This window comes from Eptatretus burgeri, chromosome 14, assembly GCF_056783735.1.
Source record: "Eptatretus burgeri isolate ZD-2024b chromosome 14, Ebu_testis_v1, whole genome shotgun sequence".
Classification (NCBI taxonomy): Eukaryota; Metazoa; Chordata; class Myxini; order Myxiniformes; family Myxinidae; genus Eptatretus; species Eptatretus burgeri.
In genome coordinates this window covers 44940062-44960206 of record NC_140974.1, presented here as the reverse complement: position 1 = coordinate 44960206, position 20145 = coordinate 44940062, and the positions used below count along the sequence as shown (strand labels likewise).

Below are 20145 nucleotides of genomic sequence, written 5' to 3'. Positions count from 1 at the left end.
GTCATACACTGCGGCCGCCGCCGCACCTATTTCGGGCTCTGGGTTCAGTTGGGGGAGTTCGTGTTCCTGCACAACCAACATTTCCTGCACGGGGTTTTCATCCTGGACCATGGATTCTACACATTCTAAATCCATTTCTAATACCCCCGGCTCCCGCTCGCCTTGAGACGCCATCTTATTTCTCGCAAAGGGTTAATTTAACTCGCTCGTAATTTGGAGGGAATCGAGGGTCGCTCCTCTCACCCCTGGACCGATTCCCGTGAATTTAGCTGGAGACAGGAGAGCCCGTTTTCCCGTTCTCCGATACCAGTGCCGCGAGGAGGGCGATGAGTTTATATCGCACGACCTGACACCAGTGTTGCGAATTCGCGCCCGCCGGCGTGCGAACGGCCACGTAACTCGAATCGCGGCACGTCGCCCACCGGACGGACAATCCAGTCGTGACCCTCTCGGACTAACGCCGGGAACTAGTCACGGGTGGGCCTTTCGGCCTCACCACGATCGTGCCAATCGTGCCAATCGGCCCCCCGCGTGGGATAGGGTTGCTCGCCAAATTCGACCTACCTAAGTACCCACACGGAGGGTAGACCGGGCGATCGCACCTCGCCGCAGGTCGACTTCGGACACGGGCCACTTTAAGCGACCCGTTCCGTACTATCGGGATAACAGAGCGGTGTTATCGTCAACCCCGACGGTTCGATTAATTATCGGGCGTTTTAGCCCACGACCAACTCTTTACGTGAAGTAAGATGGAGATTCAATAGAGGAAAAGACGAAGCGAAACGGGAAAAACAGTTCAACATTAAGCACATTTATTTCGCGATGGCACACGGATAGCACACATATACAATTATACACCAAAAGCAAATGTAAAAGACGAAACACCACAATAATGCACAAAAAGCAAATGTAAAAGTGAAACACAATGCAGATCTACCACCGACTACCGAGCACACGGCAACACTTATACAGTTTTACTTCACAGACGGCGCCGACAACACATATACTCAAAGCAAAAGAAAAAGGGACCACCCTCCACTATGAGGGGGCAGACGGGCCTGGGGCCGAGACCGCGTCGAGCCTACCCGTCTGGTGATGAGCCGCAAAAATGGCGGTGGCGCCCCGACTCCGCGGGCCTCGCGGACAGTGTCTGGAATGGGGTGGGAACGGGGCCCCCTTCTCACACTATCTCAGCGCGGGGGGGGGAAACAGGAGGGGATTGTTGATGCTCGGGGGGGATGAGGATATCTCGCTGGCTCGGGTCCCGCGACGAGCGTCTCCACCGCGACCTCGGTCGCGTTACCGGCCTCCCCTCTCCGCAGCTCCCCGACTCTGACACGAGCGCCCTCTCGACTGCCTTCGCCGCCGCCGCCACCTCTCCAACTCTCCCATTCTCCACAGCTCCGTCCAACTGCTTTCTCCGACTCTTCTCTTGACTGACTCTTCCCAACTCAACTGGACTCCACCAACTCCCAACTCAACTGGACTCCACCAACTCCCAACTCAACTGCCCTCTTGGCGAGCGAACGCGGCCCTTTATAGCCCCCGGGGCCTCGCTCCTTCACCTTCGACCCTTTACCTCTGGCTGGCTCCCCATTGGACAGAGGAAAAGTGGGCGTGAATGCTTTTTGATCCATGAATCTGCATATAGCGATATTACTCCGACGCACCTGGAGGCGGGGCCAAATCGCCCCATGCTCGCTGATAGGACGGAACAGAAGTGGGCGTGAATAGTTTTTGATCCGATTTCTTCGGAAAGGCTGGTGTTTCTGCACCCGCTGCTCGGTGCGCGCCCTGCACGAGTCCAGGATCGGCGCCCACAAGCGGCGCGGGAATGGCGGTGATGCGATGGTTGCGAGAGCGAGATGTGACGGCAAGGGTCGTGGCTGTTATTGTGAAGCGGCGTTGCGGTTGGTGGTTGTTGTGTGATGGCTGTTGAGACGTGGTTGGTGGTGGTTGTGATGGTAGTAATGGCGGCTGGTCCAAAATAAAGATAGTAAAAGAAAAACGGCTATCTAGAGGGGTCGCAGCCCGAATGAATGACATTTATTCCCTCTAAACAACGGGTTTGGGCCTAACTACACATATACTTACAGAGATATCTCACCTAAGGGGCCTGAATGGTGGTTTGCGAATTTCGTCAACCACAACAATATATATATATATATATATATATATATATATATATATATATATATATATATATATATATATATATATATATATATATATATATATATATATATATATATATACATACACATACACATACACATATACATACATACATACAGTGGGGAGAACAAGTATTTGATACACTGTTGATTTTGCAGGTTTTCCCACTTACAAAGCACGTAGAGGTCTGTAATTTTTATCATAGGTACACTTCAACTGTGAAATACGGAATCTAAAACAAAAATCCTGAAAATCACATTGTATGATTTTAAAATATTTAATTTGCATTTTATTGCATGAAATAAGTATTTGATACATCAGAAAAACAGAACTTAATATTTGGTACAGAAACCTTTGTTTGCAATTACAGAGATCAGACGTTTCCTGTAGTTCTTAACCAGGTTGGCACAGACTGCAGCAGCGATTTTGGCCCACTCCTCCATACAGATCTTCTCCAGATCCTTCAGGTTTCGGGGCTGTCGCTGGGCAACACAGACTTTCAGCTCTCTCCAAAGATTTTCTATTGAGTTCAGGTCTGGAGACCGGCTAGGTCACTCCAGGACCTTGAGATGCTTCTTACAGAGCCACTCCTTAGTTGCCCTGGCTGTGTGTTTCGGGTCGTTGTCATGCTGGAAGACCCAGCCACGCCCCATCTTCAATGCTCTTGTTGACGGAAGGAGGTTGTTAGAAAAGATCTCGCGATACATGGCCCCAACCATCCTCCCCTCAATACGGTGCAGTTGTCCTGTCCCCTTTGCAGAAAAGCATCCCCAAAGAATGATGTTTCCACCTCCATGCTTCACGGTTGGGATGGTGTTCTTGGGGTTGTCCTCATCCTTCTTCTTCCTCCAAATACGGCCAGTGGAGTTTGAACCAAAAAGCTCTATTTTGGTCTCATCAGACCACATGACCTTCTCCCATTCCTCCTCTGGATCATCCAGATGGTCATTGGCAAACTTCAGACGGGCCTGGACATGTGCTGGCTTGAGCAGAGGGACCTTGCGTGCGCTGCAGGATTTTAATCCATGACGGCGTAGTGTGTTACTTATGGTTTTCTTTGATACTGTGGTCCCAGCTCTCTTCAGGTCATTGACCAGGTCCTGCCGTGTAGTTCTGGGCTGATCCCTCACCTTTCTCATGATCATTGAGGCTCCACGAGGTGAAATCTTGCATGGAGCCCCAGACCGAGGGAGATTGACTGTTATCTTGAACTTCTTCCATTTTCTAATAATTGCGCCAACAGTTGTTGCATTCTCACCAAGCTGCTTGCCTATTGTCCTGTCGCCCATCCCAGCCTTGTGCAAGTCTACAATTTTGTCCCTGATGTCCTTAGACAACTCTCTGGTCTTGCCCATTGTGGAGAGGTTGGAGTCTGATTGATTGAGTGTGGACAGCTGTCTTTTATGCAGATAACGAGTTCAAACAGGTGCAGTTAATACAGGTAATGAGTGGAGAATGGGAGGGCTTCTTAAAGACAAAACTAACAAATCTGTGAGAGCCGGAATTCTTCCTGGTTGGTAGGTGATCAAATACTTATTTCATGCAATAAAATGCAAATTAATTATTTAAAAATCATACAATGTGATTTTCAGGATTTTTCTTTTAGATTCTGTCTTTCACAGCTGAAGTGTATCTATGATAAAAATTACAGACCTATACGAGCTTTGAAAGTAAGAAAACCTGCAAAATCGGCAGTGTATCAAATACTTGTTCTCCCCACTGTATATGTCCATCCATCCATCCATTGGGATGAGGGTGGAGTCATCAGCAAATAGATAGAGGATTTTCCAAAGAGACCATTTAATGAAGATTAGGAATAGGATGGGGGATAGAACACTGCCTTCAGGCACTCCAGCTTTGACAGGGAGGGGAGATGAAAGGATTCCGTTGAGAGCCACACAATGGCTACGAGAATGGTGGAAGTCAGTAATCGAAGAGTGGAGTTGGCCTTTTGCAGAGAGTTTGGCTAGCAAGGCATGATGCCAGACTGTATCAAAAGCACGAGATATGACCAGTCCTGAGATAAAGCCCTGATCTCATGTCTGGGGGCCTCCATCCATTGTTAGGAGAGTAGAAGCAGCATGTCCAAGGTAGAGTGACCTTGTATGAATCCAAGTCGAATATCTGAGATGAGGTCCGTTGGTGAAAAGGAATGATTCTATGTGAACTGCAATGATGGATTCCATGACCTTGGTGATGATTGGAAGCAAGCTAATAGATCTGTCGTTAAGGGGATCAGCTTTTGCACTTTGTTCATGTGAGACGGTGATGTCGGCTGACTTCCAAGCAGATGGAAGATGACCTAGGGCAAATGATTGTGTGAAAAAGGCAGAGAGGAAGTGCAAGAACAGCAGAGCAGGTTTTTAGGACACGTGAGCTGATGCTGTCCAGTCCAGTTGTATAATTAGAGTCAAAGGCTGCCAGAAACTTCCCCATCTCAGCTACAAAAGACACAGGGTCCAGGAGCAGTTGGTTGAGACTGGGTTCACAGAGAGAGAGGGGTTGGGGACACAAGATTCGGAAAAAAAAAATAATTGAGGGATTTAGCCTTCTCACAAGCAGTCGGCTGTGGTGCCATTTGAAGAGAGGAAAGGGATGGAAGGGGAGCATACTCCAGAGACAGACTTGACAAGGCACAACCAGGTTTTAGAGGAGGGAGACAAGTTTGAAATTCAATCTTGTGGTTAGATGTTGTTTTCTGGCCCTCTTGAGAGGGGATACAGACTTGTTGCAGGCTTCGTGGAATGATCTGAGGTTGCCTTCAGTCAGATTTGCCTTCCAGGAGAAGAATGCAAGTTGTTTCAAGGCTGTAGTGCACCATGGGTGAGAGGATGGGTATGATAACTGAAGGCAAGATGGGATGAATCAGTGCATGAGGGAGAGCAGGTTATTGTGGAAGAATTCCCAGGATGAGATTATATCAGGGGCGATTGATATAGGAGACCAGTCCTGAAGTGCAACGGCTGCTTACAGTCCCTTCCAGTTTACCTGAGTGAACTGCCAAACTCGCCGGCACTGGGACTGTTCTTTCAGAATAGCGAGAGAGATGTTGACCTTCACAAGCACATGATCAGATGAACCAAATGGAGCAGAAGAAGAGCGCGAGACATTGGCGCGGAAGTTGGCCATTACCAAATCTAGAAGGGAGGATTTGCCATTGGCAGAAATCTGGATCGGAAAGTTCACAGATTGAGTCAGTCCCATGGAGTAACAGAAGTCCTTTGTTGAAGTGCCATGGCTGGTGAGAGAGGTACCAGCACCCAGCCAAGTTGCATGGTGGCCATTGAAATCACCACATATGAGGAAGAGAGAGTTTGGATGAGTGATTAAAAGTTGGTCCATGCCATCTGAGTGAGAAATGGTAGACAGTCATCAATCATGGTGGTCTGAAAGAAAGATTGCCACCATTGGCTCCTCCACTGGTCGAGGGAAGCTTATATTACCCTTGGTGATCGCAGATATCTAGTGTACTCTCCGCCCCCCCCCCCCAATCGATTAAATAATCATTTCTAAGAGCAAACTGTTTTTCCCACAATAGAATCTGAAGATGTTTTTTACCCAGGGTTTGTTAATCGGATGTTTGCACTCGCTTCCCTGGAATAAGCATAGTTTCACACAATTTAACGTAGCCAGAGACTTCCTCTGCAACCTCATCCAGTGATCACGACATCAAAAATTCCTCCTAATCTGTACATTTGAAACAAGCCATCAATATTTCAGTATTATCCTCCGACGAATCAAATGTCCTCCTAATTATTGATTTGGCTTAATCGTTTTAATCTTTGACCATATTTCGATAATAACTGAAAACATGTTGTGATCAGAAACACTGTCCCACTTTCACGATGGCTTTAAAAGCTCCTGGAATACTTTCATAGCATTTAATGAGAATCCAATTATCCCATGTGAGCACATTCACAAACTGATGGTAGTGAGGAAGTGGGTGGGTTAACTCACATTGATTATAGTCTCTTATGATTAACTTCACAGTCTATGGAGAGCCAGTTTCCAAGTCTTGAATTATCTATAATTTTATAGCAGCAGCATTCACGTCAGCAGATGAATTGATATACACGACCAGAACAAATAACTGTGAATTCCCTTAGCAAGTAAAAAGGGGCAGAGAACAACTGTGAGCATCTCTATGTCTGGAGAGCAGTATGGATACTTGATACTGATGTTAGAACACTAGCATTGATTCACGTACATACAAGCACCATCACCAGTTCTTCCCAGAGTTTGAAGTTCTATTGAAATGTACACAGGTAAAACCATCAATACGGCTGAAATGAGAAGCACAATGTCAGATTTTAAACCACGTCTCCGAAAAGCACATCAAACAACTGTCATGACATTCACATATTAAATTTAAACATTCTTTCAAGTCATCCATAATATTCCTCAGATAGCCGGTAATGCAAGGTTAAATATCCTCCCCTTGAATCGTTCACGAACACTGCCTTTTCTACTTTCTGCGTCTCATTTCCGCAGGTATATTATAATCCAGATTTACATTGGATGCTCGTCTCGAACCCAAGTCCATCAACCTGTCATGCCTGTACATCGTACGTGAAATAACCAGTAAGTTCCACACATACACTGCTGTGCAAAAGTCTATCCACATGAGGAATAGTTGCTGTGTACTAAGTTTTAATTTTTTTTCCTTGGTGCAGTTTCAGATCCAGAGGTCCAAAGTTTTTTTCCTTTTTTCCAACATGGCTGCCACACCACGTGACCGATGATATCATAATTATCAATAAAACATTCCACATAAGTAGTCACACCTATGGTGAAAATTTTGTGTCCATCGGATAAGCGGTTGCAGAAAAAAAACAGAACATTAGCATAGACGGACGTACGTATGTATGGACAGACGGACAACACGAAAACATAATGCCTCCGGCGACTTCAGCAGCGGAGGCATAAAAACACATGGGGGAATGGTTCACCCCTCCTGTTTTTTCAGCAAGCAAGTTCAAGACTACTTTTACCATTAACCGAGCACTCAAATTAGTTGCAAAGTGTAAAGCAACATTGAACTGCTCACTTGCCACAATTCACTTTGCCAAAACTATAGCTATCAGTAACACAAAGCTTTCCAAAGTGATTCACCCCAACCAATCATTTCCGCATGTCTCAAGAATTGTATAAATGCGCACACACCTGGCATCGAATGACCATGTCAAAAAAGTCATCATCTTGATCTCCCATCCCAGAGTGGGCATCTGGACCACTTTCTGTTTCCTGCGTCTCCGAACCAGCAGCACTTCTTATCCTGCGTAGACCTGGGAGATCTCCCATGGCAGCACGCTGATCGTCAATGCGTCTTGATTGGGAACTCGCGAGCAGCTCCAAAAAGTCTTCTGTTTGTGGCGATGTGATTAATTGCTGGTTACCTGTATGGAGACGGGAGTCTTGTGACATCAACCACTTTTTGGATGCAATGAAGGAGAATTACATGCTATTTAGTCGACTTAAATTCAAGATCATCATGTGTGAAAGGTATAAAAATTGTGAAACATTGAACTACCTGTTTGGCAAGAAGAAAACATTTATTCCTTGGCAGACCGAATTACCAACATCGTTTTAAATTACCAAATGTCCGAACAATGCGGCAATGAAAACTGGCCGCAACTTGGCCTTGGAGGTAGTAAAACTGGCTGGGGGCGTGGGCATCTGACATGCTTTCAACAAACAATGGAGCTGTTTTGAGAAGAAAAGCTTGCCGAAAAGAAAAGGCCACATTTTGGAGAATAACAAAAAGTACAAAACAAGAACTTGTCAACTTTGAATGCTTTGATATGTAAAGATTTTGTTCTGATGTCTGAGCCCTGACTTGGAATAAAAAGGAGAAAACAACAAAGACGGGGAATCGTATGGTTATGATTTTAGCTCATGACTAGAGATTTAGATACGAGCAGTAACTTCATCACGAGATGAAACTGAAAAATACGGACTACCATTATTCATAAACAATATGCAGTTATTTATCAAATCCAAGCAAGATTACTTGATCGTTAATGACGAGTGGGTTAAGCAAACACACCTACACGACACCGGCTCGGAGAGCCAGGATGAAGCGTGGAATTTCTGCATGTGGAGCTCATGGGAAGCTCACATCTCTGATCGTCCATCCGATTGCCCTGGAAGCGGCTCAGCAAGTCAAAGAAGCCATCGTCATCCATGGAATCTGGACCAAGGCACTGTGGAATGATAAAGTGCGGAATAAGAGGCGCGTTACAATGAAAGCTTGCAAAAACTGGAGCTACGTTAAAATTCTGCCTCTGCAGATTTAAAAATGTGGTAATTACATCAATGAAGCACAACAGAATAATTCAGGTTATGGCAATCATGCATATTCAATCACAATTTTAAGAATGCAAATTCCACATAAATAGGGTGCTGCCTGTAACATGGCCAGCAAGCATTTGCACACTTAAGAGGGGAGTAAAGGCCATTCCAGATGGTTTTGGCAACAAATGTCAGCACATTGCAAAGAGGATGCCATACTACCTTGGTACTGATAATTCCTACACCATGTCAAGACAAATATAACACCACATAAAGTCCATATGCTCTTTAAACCCCAGCACCTTTGCGAGCACCGATTTACAACCAAATTTTGCGAACGATTCACAGAGATGGACCAATATAAATGGCAAATAAAATAACTTGCCTCGACACAGGAGAGAACTCGATTTCCCCTGCCTAATGTCATCAGAGGATGCTCTACAGTGTGATGATTTCCACGCTCGACATGCAAGCCCGCCTTATTCCCTCCTGCTTGGCTTTGCTGCGTGTCTTCGCACCCCTACACGCTGTGTGAACTCAATCAGTGTGATGCACAGTTTGTCCTGACACGGTCACGCTGCCCAACTCCCTTTCAAACTTCAACATCACATTTATCAAACAATGCAAATTGTGATGCAGCAAACGCCATGGTAAAATACAAACCCAAACCAATACAATTACTCCAAAAAATAAAAAATAAAAACTCATCAAATAAGCCAGCTCCTGAGCAACTACAGAATATACCCGAGATTCAAACCTCGACACCGTGTCATTAGCCAACAAGAACAGAGCTGACACCTACCAGACAACATCGAAGCTGCTAAACCAGGTGCCGTGGCATGGCAGATGCCCTTAATATTGTTTTCACGTAGTCTGTAATGAGCAAGGAGCAAGGAGCAAATATTCCAGGCAGGATGCAGCAAAGGGTCTCAAAATAAGGAAGGGAGAGATAACAGACTTCCACTTGTATAAAACGCGTGGCTGCCAGTGGCATAGTCGCTAATGCCTTTCTCCATGGGAGTCCAGGCGAGGAATTACACATAAAGCGGCGAAGTCTTTGTCACCGTCTTTTCCAAAGTCACATTTATGCCCCTTCCCTCCGTTTCCCTCCCGCTCTGAGATTTTCTGTCCTTGATGCTCGCATACCTGCCACAAGTTCCCAGGAAAGCTCATCCCACTGGCCATTTCAGTCAGATCTCAAATCAAACAGTCAGAGTGTAAGCACCATTACAAAGCTGGGAAGAAAAAAGATGGGGACATTGTTCCGAATCTTCAGGGAAGCACTCAAGATCAATTGCATGCAAAGAGCCTCCTCACACCTTGGAAACACCACAGTGCAAGGAATTAACCAGTGAATCGTGTGGTGATGCGCATATTGCACACTATGTGCCATGCTCAAAAACAGCTCACAATGGATAGAAATTTGTTGGCAATGAGAGAAAATCTCACCATCATTACGATGTCGCCAATCAAATGTCAATTATATTAAAGCCTTTCAGAAAATGGCGATCATATCTCAATGAATGAATGAAACAGCAGCACAAAGCCCAGAAATCTAATCTGACTTGCAAGGATGGTTGTGATGGCATGTACACAGATCCGGAACAGAAACATTTCTGGTGCAATGAGTTCCAATGTATTCGAATACTATGCATCATTTACACGAGTCCACTGAAAGCGAAATACATTCTTTCTCATTCTTCACCATAGACAGATGGGGCCGAAAATGATACATAGCATGGTATTTCAAAACATTGTGGATGGATGACAAAACTTGGTGGATGAGTTGGATAGGTCACAAGAACAAGCCGATTCTATTTTGGTTAAGGTCCGGATCCAGATCTGGCCCATCAGTGGAATACAAAACGTAAACTGTTCAGCCTGGCAGAGGTATGCACACTACCGAATGCTGTTCCAGTCTTATGAATAATTTCAAGTGTATGTACTTTATTCTTTCACAACCGAACCGTAGCACATAGAAACCCCAAAATTTGGGTATAGCTGCTTCAGAAAGTATGGGCAAGAGTTTAAGCTACCCTCCCCACTCCTATAAAATCCTTCATTCCCCTACAAGGAAATTCTCTATATGTACGCATGTTTGTGTATGTCTGAAAATCATAGAAAAAAATAATGGGTTCAGTTCGTTGACATTGTCATTCTGGCGTGGGGAGGTCCATGACCATTAGAGTTTTGGCATCTAGCCCATTCGTCTAGCTCATCAACAGACATGATAGGATTCTTCAGGGTTCGCTCGGTGCAAGTCTTAACAGAAAAAGGAACCTATCGCAGCAGTATAATCTCGTTGGAGGTTTCTGTGTGCTGGAAACCGAAATAAAGATCGAGTTGGCTTCCTGGCAAATGGGTAGGCACGGTCCTATTTCAGCAGTCCATCGATTGTGCGGGTGGTAGATTTGACCATGTAATCACCTGATGGTTCACCATGGCCTGATCTGCATACGTGCTTTGTTGGGCAGTAAAGCAGAGGTAATGTGCTTGTGTGGCAGACATTACTGCTCAGAGATCATGCAGCTTCAGCTGTTATGGGATGCAAAATGTGCCTATGGGTTCCGGTGTATGGATTTGGCTGGAGTCTGTTTGAGGCTCCTCCCATATGGGCCACCTTTCAAGAGGACGAGAGGACCGTTTTTTTTCCATTCAGTTGGAGATAGCTGGTTGCGGTTCTGACAGCTTTGCGAGTGTTTCATTCAGTTCCAGTCAGACGGTCGTTTCATTCAGTTCCAGTCAGATGGTCCTTTCATTCAGTTCCAGTCAGACGGTCGTTTCCTCAGTTCCAGTCAGACAGTTGGAAAGCCAGCGACAATTGGTGACGGCCTTGCAGCCTTACAATTTCTCACAGCGCCTCAGCTTCTCACAGCTCATAACAGCTGTCCGTCAGTTCTGGCTCCTGGTGGCTCCTGACTGTGGGTGACGCTTGGATCGTTAATGCTAGTTCTCCTCTAGACCTGCTCTTGGCGTACCTCATTCTTGGGGGTGGCGTTGACTGGCGTTCAAGCCTGTTTGCTGGAAACTGACAAGGCACGCTCACATATTTCAGGACGTCTTATTTGACGTACGACGACTTCTAGTTGGTGAGCGTGATTGGCTTTCTCTCCCCCCGAATGATCTGCTGGGTACCCTGGGCCTCGTGTTTAATTGTCAAGTAAGGCATAGTGATAAGCATCTGCTCTTTGTCTCTTTTTCTATCAATGCCTGATTAATTCTTTATTTGCTTGCGATTATTTTGATCGATTTGAATTTACTAATTTTTACCACATGGAAATAAAAATTTCTTTTTATTTTATTTTTCCTTATTAATAAATTTCCTTGTTGACGTTCCAACCTGTCTGTGCTTGTCCTTTCCTTCCATTGATCCAGCATTGTCCGAACCTAGATAGGTTGGGAGGTAATTGCCAAACGAATTGACCTGTCATAGTCGGCACACACCAGCGATTAAATGCTTAGCCACCCGAATTAAGATCGAATCAAGATAAGGTTGTTGCTTTGCTGAGGGCACGCTCCCCGTTCAGGAAGCCGTGTGACCTATAGTTAAACGGCAAAATTAGATGGTGGACTCTAACTCATGGTTAACTGATTGGCGTTAGTGGTTCAGAAGCAACCCACCGTATCATGAAGTTAATTGTGAGCGGTGGCCCCAGGTCTGGCTCTTCAAACCCCTCATAACACTCGGTACCGTGGCCATAATTACATATACATATATATCTATATATTACTAAAACTCTGTTCTTGTATGTATGTATGTATGTTCCCGAAATACAGCCAAAACGGTACATGATAGCACAAAAAATTTTGGCCCACCTAACTCACCATTCTCTTGTGGTGTGCAGTATCAAGTTTTGTTCAAATCGGGCAACAAAAAAATTATGAAAAAAATCAATTCCCGATTTAGTCAAGTACTCTTCAGGAGAATTTGATCAATGCAAACAACCTCAGCAGTATAGTTCGATGGAGCTATCTTTGTTATTTTCTTGAAATTATTTATTAAAAAATCTCAAACATTTAGTGTAGAAAAGAACGATTTATTTTTAAGCATAAAATAAACATCTCCATTTTGATCTAACACTTCCGTGTTCATAAATAAATCAAATTGTGTTTAGAAGATTACGCACAATAATTTCTTCGACTTTATTTTCTCCGTTTTTTTTTTCACATTGACGCGCAGTATCAAGTTTCGTTCAAATTGGGCAACTAAAAAAATTATTAAAAAATCAATTCCCGATTCAGTCAAGTACTCTTCGGGAGTATTTGATCAGTGCAAACAACCTGAGTGGTATAGTTCGCTGGAGTTTTTTTTTTTCTTTCTTTGTTTTTTTTGAAATGATTTTTTTTTTTTATCAACCGCTGTCACAACAGGTTCACGGGTCGTCGAGTGTATAATATGTATGTATATATATATATATATATATATATATATATATATATATATATATATATATATATATATATATATATATATATATATATATATATATATATATATATATATATATATATATATTTAGTCATCCAAGCCTGGTGTTGGCTTAGTGGTTAGGGTGGTGGCTTGGGATCCCAGGGTCCTGAGTTCAAGCCCCGTTGGCCGCTTGAATTAAGACACACCAGGAGGTTGACTCAGCCTGTCATCCTTCCGAGGTCGGCAAAATGAGTACCAGTGTACTGGTCCCGGTGTATGCCCCAGTTAGAATAGGTGTACCATATCCCTGTGTGTCGTAAGAGGCGACCAGGGTTGCGTCAGGAAGGGCATCCGGCGTAAAACCTGTGCCAAATCACTATGCGGATCATACGGATGATCCGCTGTGGCGACCCCTAACGGGAGCAGCCGAAAGAAGAAGAGATGTGTGTATATATAGATATATATATAGATATATATATATATATATATATATATATATATATATATATATATATATATATATATATATATATATATATATATATATATATATATATATATATATATTGTTGTGGTTACCAAATTCGCAAACCACCATTCAGGTCCCTTAGGTGAGGTATCTCGGTAAGTACATGTGTAGTTAGGCCCAAACCCGTTGTCTAGTGGGAATACATGTCATTTATGCGTGCTGCGACTCTTCAGGATAGCCGTTTTTCTTTTGCTATCTTTATTTTGGACCAACCGCCATGATTACCACCACAACCACAACATCAACCACCAACCACAACGCCGCTTCACCACAACCGCCACGACCTTCCCGTCACACCTCGCAACCGTCGCATCGCCACCGTTCTTGCCCCGCTGTGGGTACCGGTGTTGGACTCGTGCAGGGCGCGCGCCGAACAGCGTGTACAAAATCACGGATTTTGTGCTTCAAAAACGGATCAAAAACGACACACGCCCACTTTTTGCCGTCCAATCGGTGAGCGAGGGGCGAATTGGCCCCGCCCCCAGGGCGATCGATATATGCAAATTTATGGATCAAAAAGCCTTCACGCCCACTTTTTCTCGGGCCAATGGGGAGCGAGGTGAAAGGTCGAAGGGAGGGGGTCAAAGATGAGAGGGCGAAGCTACGGGGCTGATAAAAGGACCGTGTTCGTCAGTCCAGAGAGTCGAGAGGCGGAGAGTAGGGGAGTCCAGAGGCGGAGAGTAGGAGAGTAGGAGAGTCGGAAACAGAGAGTCAAGACTTCGCGGGCGGTGGAGTTGGCAAGAAGGAGCTGGTCGTCGTGTGCGTTGGAGTCGGAACGGAGGGGACGGAGCTGTGGAAAGGCAGCGACACCAGACGAGGGGGTGCTCGCGTCGGGAGCTGCACCCCAGGGAGGCCGACAGCGCGACCTGGCCGAGGTGGAGACGCTCGTTGCGGGGCAATAAAAATCCTCTATACCCCGAGCATCAGCAACCCCCTCCTGTTTCCCCCCGCGCTGAGATAGTGCGACCAAGGGGGCCCCTTTCCCACCCCCTACCAGACACTGTCCGGAGGCCCGCGGAGTTGAGGCGCCATCGCCGCTCCGCGTCTCGTCACCAGACGGGTAGGCGCGACCCGGTCTCGGCCTCAGGCCCGCCTCATCCTTGAGGGTATTCTTTTCCTTGGTTTTGGGTATGTGTTGTCGGCGCCGTCTGTGAAGTAGAATTGTATAAGTGTTGCCGTGTGCTCGGTAGTCGGTAGTAGATCTGCATTGTGTTTTCGCTTTTACATTTGCTTTTTGTGTAAATTACATTGTGTCTTTTCTGTGTGCATTTGGTGGAATTGTATATGTGTGCTCCCGTGTGCCGCGAATAAATGTGCTTTGTGTTGAACTGTTTCCCGCTTCGCTTCGTCTTTTCCTCTATTGAATCCCCATCTTGCTTCACGTAAAGGGTTGGTAGTGGGCTGAATACGCCCGATAATTGATCGAACCGTCGAGGTTGACGATAACACCGCTCGGTTATTCTGATAGTACGGAACGGGTCGCTTAAGTGGCCCGTGTCCGAAGTCGACCTGCGGCGAGGTGCGATCGCCCGGTCTACCCTCCGCGTGGGTACTTAGGTAGGTCGAAATTGGCGAGCAACCCTATCCCACGCGGGGGCTGATTGGCTCGATCGCGGTGAGACCGAAAGGTCCACCCGTGACTGGTTCCCGGCGTTAGTCCGAGAGGGTCACGACTGGATTGTCCGTCCGGTGGGCGACGTGCCGCGATACGAGTTACGTGGCCGTCAGCACGCCGGCGGGCGCGAATCAGCAACAATATATATATATATATATATATATATATATATATATATATATATATATATATATATATATATATATATATATATATATATATATATATATATATATATATATATATATATAGCTGTGGTTCTCACCGCGCCGGTGTGCGGGCGACCGCTTTTAGCTAATTTGCGGCCGCACGCGCCCAACGACCGTGGAAATCCGAGTCGCAGCTTTCGGATCAACGCCGAAATCCAGATACGGGTGTGTTTTTAACAACACCGTACATCAGCCAACTCTTCTGTCCATGTGCGACAGGGTTGATCGCCGAATTGTCGATTTACCTAAGTATTCGCGCAGACACAAATGTCGGGGATTTACACCTCGACAGGACCCGTACGGACACGAGCCGCTTTACGCAGCTCGCGCCGTTTGCGATTGCCGAGCGGTTTATTATCAACAAGCCCCGTCGGACTCGATTATCTTATCGACTGTTAAAAGCCAGCTATTATTCCGAACGCAATTACGGCAGCTTAATGGAGGAAGGGATGCAACGAGCAGGTGTACATTCAAACAATGACATTTATTTTACACGTATGCACATATACGTATGCAAGCAATGGGGGTAAGGGACAAGACACGAGCAAGAAAAACCTACAGCCGTTGTCTATTTATTACATAATGTACAGGCACTTAACAATTCTACTTAGCGGACAATGCCCCACAGACTTCCATGCAAAAATCCCAGGAAAGAAAAAGAGAAGGCGAACAGGGCCCGTAGGCCTTTAATGTTCCACGGAGCTGTGGAGACCGAAGGAGCTCAGCGAGACCGTGCAGGTTACCTGCCACCCTCGTGGTGACTCGCTGGGCCCTTGTTTGGCGACCCTCGGTGTCTCTGCCCGAACTCGTCTCGACTCCAACAACGCCTTCAAACAGTGCCCCAAACGGCGAACCGGCTGGCGACTCCTCTCCGGCTCCGACTCGACCAACTCCAACCAACTGCTCCCGCTCTCCACACCGATGTCCTCCCCAATTCTCTCACAACCGCCAACATCTCACTCGGCGTTGACCCGCGCCTCCTTTTATCGCTCCGGGAGCTCGCCCCCAAGGGGAGGGGCCGCAGTGGGCTTTTTCCACCCCAAATCAGCGCCCTCCTTTACTTCACCTTTGAACCCTCATTTTGGTGGGAACCGCCCCGATCAAAGGCGAACGTGGTCGATGGATGCTCTGGTAGTTGTTATTGTCTTTGTCGTCGTTTGTGGAGATGATGCTGGCGGAAAGATGGCGTTGTTTGTGGAGATGATGCTGGCGGAAAGATGGCGTAAAGATGGCGTTGTTTGTGGAGATGATGCTGGCGGAATGTTGTTCGTTTTAAAAGAACGATAGAAAAGAATAACGGCTAACTCAAAGATGCACAGCCCGGCACATGAATAATTCCCGTTAGACATCGGTGGGGAAATCGATCTGGACACACACTTATCGACATAACTGATCTTCGGGGAACCTGAATGGTGTTCTGTGAATTTCCACAACCGTAACACTACCCACTCCCCTTTTTACAGACTCGTCCCGAGTCGTCAAATTTTTGTGTGCCTTCATGTGTAAGTTTCCCCAAGTAAGATTTACCTTTGGATCCCTGAGTACGACAATTGGTGTATCCGTGTCCCAAAAGTAAATAACCTACGGGCTGAGTAACTCACTGAATAAACTCACTCGTACAGACGACTTAACTAAAATTGCCGGCGCTACGACAAACATGCAGGGGGAGCAAACTAATGTACAATTTACCCTTAACTTAACCTAACCTTATAAATTTTACACTAAACCATGGCCCAGGACTGATGGACTCTGTGGGGAAAAGGGCATGGCAAAGTTAGTCATAGTTTTAGGGTGAGCGCCCCCGCAGCTGAAGGTCGGATGTTTTCGGGGCCTGTTCAAAAGGCCCCGTTGTCTGTCACAAAACCTATTTCATGTCTTCAGCTGCTGGAGGCAACTCACCCCAACCCAGCATGCCATATGCCATCCCACAGGTCATTCTTGAAGCAGGGAGCCAGGCTGCCCAAATGCAGTCTCTGGCTCATGAAACAAATGCAGGTATGAACACAAACGGTGCACGGGCTGCACCAATGCAATCCCCATGTGCAGATGGATGGATGGATGCAAAACATGGTGCACGGGCTACTCAATGCAGTCTCCGTGTACGGCTGCCTGCAGGGCAGTCCCTGCAGAACACTGAATGGGCACCGACGCAAGCAAACACAAAAATGAATGGTGCACGGGCTGCATCAATGCAGTCCCCGTGTGCAGATGGATGGATGGATGGATGGATGCAAAACACGGTGCACGGGCTGCTCGATGCAGTCCCCGTGATGTGGCTGCCTGCATGGCAGTCTTTGCAAAACAGTGGATGTTACCGACGCAAGCAAACACAATGGTCAGCGGCTAGTCCCCGCTGTAATGTCCGAGGTGCAGTGAGATACGGAGAGTCGAGAGGGTAGTCGTAACTCTGTTTATTGCGTTCCCGGATGCACACTACTGAGAGCCTCTAGCGGGCGCGAACGGATATGTGCATTGCAGACACGTGACTATTATCACAACTCCTCCACACCCCCAAGCGCCCCATGCCAATACACCACACCCGCAACTTGCACGATGATCCTGGCGCATATGGTAATGGATGGAATGGTGCAAATGCAAACGCAAGGGCTAGCAGGCATGGGGTCAAGGCAGAGGCAGGCATACAAGGCATGGCAAGGCCAGGCCGGAACAGGCCGCTGTAGCAAAAACAGGCCGGCATGTGAAGCTGGCCGGCCTCTTGTCTCGTTCTGGAGGTTTGTGGAGGGAGTGCGGTGGTGCTGGCTGGTCTGAAGACAGGCTCGGACCTACCCGACTGTCTCCCTCCCAACCTCTTGTCTTTGCCTATCTCTGTCCATACCCACTCCCTTCGTTTGCAAAAATCAAATTTAGCCCCATCTTATTTTTATTTTATTTTATTTGCCTTTTTAATTCATCTCCCTAACCCCCTTTATTGTCTCTGTTCGGCTAACCTATTCTGTAACCTAGCCTACTCCCAACCCCTATGTTCCCTTCCTAGAGGGGAATAAGGGGGAGCTAGCATCCTGTCTTGAGGCCCAATCAAGCCTCAGAATAGCCTCCTCAGATCTCAGCGATCTAACCCAAAGTGGGTCCAGCGGCCCACAACGAGAGCGAAGGGATGGATGGTGCAGAGGGGTACATCTCCCTAACTACCCTAATATTCATAAACCTTAAACTACCCCGGGGCTTTCCAAAAGCGCCTGTCGCTTAAGCTATTGGTTCTACCAACCAAGATTCCCGTCGCCTGTGTTGGTGTCCTCTCAAATTTGGGCCTTGCCCTCCAATTTTCCCTCGTGCCCTCGCACGGTCTCATGGCTGGGACGCGTGGCTCCCTTGGCAGGAACTACCCTCTGCCGATTCTCCAACTATGGCACCCCCGGGCCCTGCGACTGTCTCCGATCCTACCAGCTCCCTAAGATTTGGGGAGTGCCCTCCCTGGCTACTCCCCCTCAGTGCTCACGTGGCAGGCTGGCACCAAGGGCCCCTTTCCCCGGGTGCCCATGCCAACGACACTGCCCACGTGGCTATTGGCACTATGGGCCCCGCATCATGCGGGCCCACTATGCTATCCCGGCCCCTCTTGGACCCTTGGCCTACCGCGGCCGACTAGCCCAGTGCCCAGGGTGCCCACTAAGCGATACTCACCATTCGCAGCCATGCTCCCAGCCCGTCAACAGGACTCCTGCACCCCTCCAAACGGGGTTCGAGCCTACCTTCCCACCAACAGCAAAACGACCTCCATTTTGTCAATTTGACTAACCCACTAACTCACATTACTCTGACCCCGGGGTCCCTTGGGTGGGAATTACTCCTCCCCCCAATCACTCATCGCACCATGCATACCACATTCGCTCCATACACTCAGGCCTGCTGGCCCTCACTCACTCAACATGTTTCCATTCATTTCATTCCATCGCTGAACTCTGCCATTCTTCTTCACTAAATCCCTCAACTAACTTGTGCTCCCTCGTCATCCCTTAAACTAGTAGCACATCCTTTTAACACTACGTAGCTAAGCTACATCCCCACTACACACTCAAAGTCTGTCCTTGTCTTCAAAATCCAAGAATCCCTTTTTCCATACTCTAAAATCTATCCTAAAATCCCTCTACCTAATCCATTAAATGCTAAAGCACACAAGTCAATTTCAAGGTGAGGTTTTGTGTCCCTCTTTCTCACCTTAGGAGGATTACACAAGGTCCCAACTCCACCAACTGGCGTGCATGTCACAGAGCCGCCACAATCATCCAGGACTCCACCAGTTACCCGGCCTTTCCTGTTGCGGAACCGGGCGGGGAGCAAAGAGCGAGCGCCGGTCCTTGAACCAAGTGGCTTTGAACGTCCTGGCAGTGCATCCTGAGCACCATTGCTTTTCTACAAGAGGGGAGTGGGGGGGGGTGGGAAGGGGGGAAAGATGACATTGGGTCGTAACAATGAATCAAAAGGGGAGGGAGGGAAAGAATAGCAGGAACATTCATTCTTCTCACATGTTGAAGTAAATTAATCCACACAGTTCCAGTTTGTTGATGAAAAATATTTTTATAACAATTTCCACCTGAATCCCTTTCATAATTCACAATGTAACAAAGATTTTGTTTGAGTGAATTTTTTGGTTGTTTGTCTTTTATTAGGTTGTAAGAATGAAGAAAATTCATATCTTTCATGTCGCGAATCGTTATTAAGGAAATGACATATATTTTTTGAAAAATAACAAAAAATTGTATATTTACATAAGAAAATTGCAGAAAAATGTCTTTGAACATAAATGAAACTATACAACAGCGTTGAAACATACAGGGATATGCTAATCAGAAGTAAAATATAGCATACTACATCTTCGATAAGACTGTTTATTGAAAACACACAGATTTTCTGCTCTTTCTTCGGTGAAGAGGCTGGGTTTCTCGGACCAAACCCC

At 46.5% G+C, this 20145-nt stretch overlaps 1 protein-coding gene across 4 annotated transcripts in view; it reads right to left on the bottom strand.

Annotated features, from left to right (window-relative positions):
- LOC147013069 (G protein-signaling modulator 2-like) overlaps positions 1–20145 on the bottom strand; it is a 115798-nt gene that overhangs the window by 12875 nt on the left and 82778 nt on the right. For 3 of the 4 annotated variants that reach the window (XM_085854585.1, XM_085854587.1, XM_085854586.1), the window contains 3 exons: positions 19407–19601; positions 8222–8378; positions 7339–7571 (listed from right to left, as the gene is read on the bottom strand). In XM_085854585.1, coding sequence (XP_085710711.1) covers positions 7339–7571; positions 8222–8378; positions 19407–19601 — 585 coding nt within the window. Of the gene's footprint in view, positions 1–7338; positions 7572–8221; positions 8379–19406; positions 19602–20145 lie in introns of those variants that run through there. The other variant, XM_085854588.1, reaches the window with a different exon arrangement.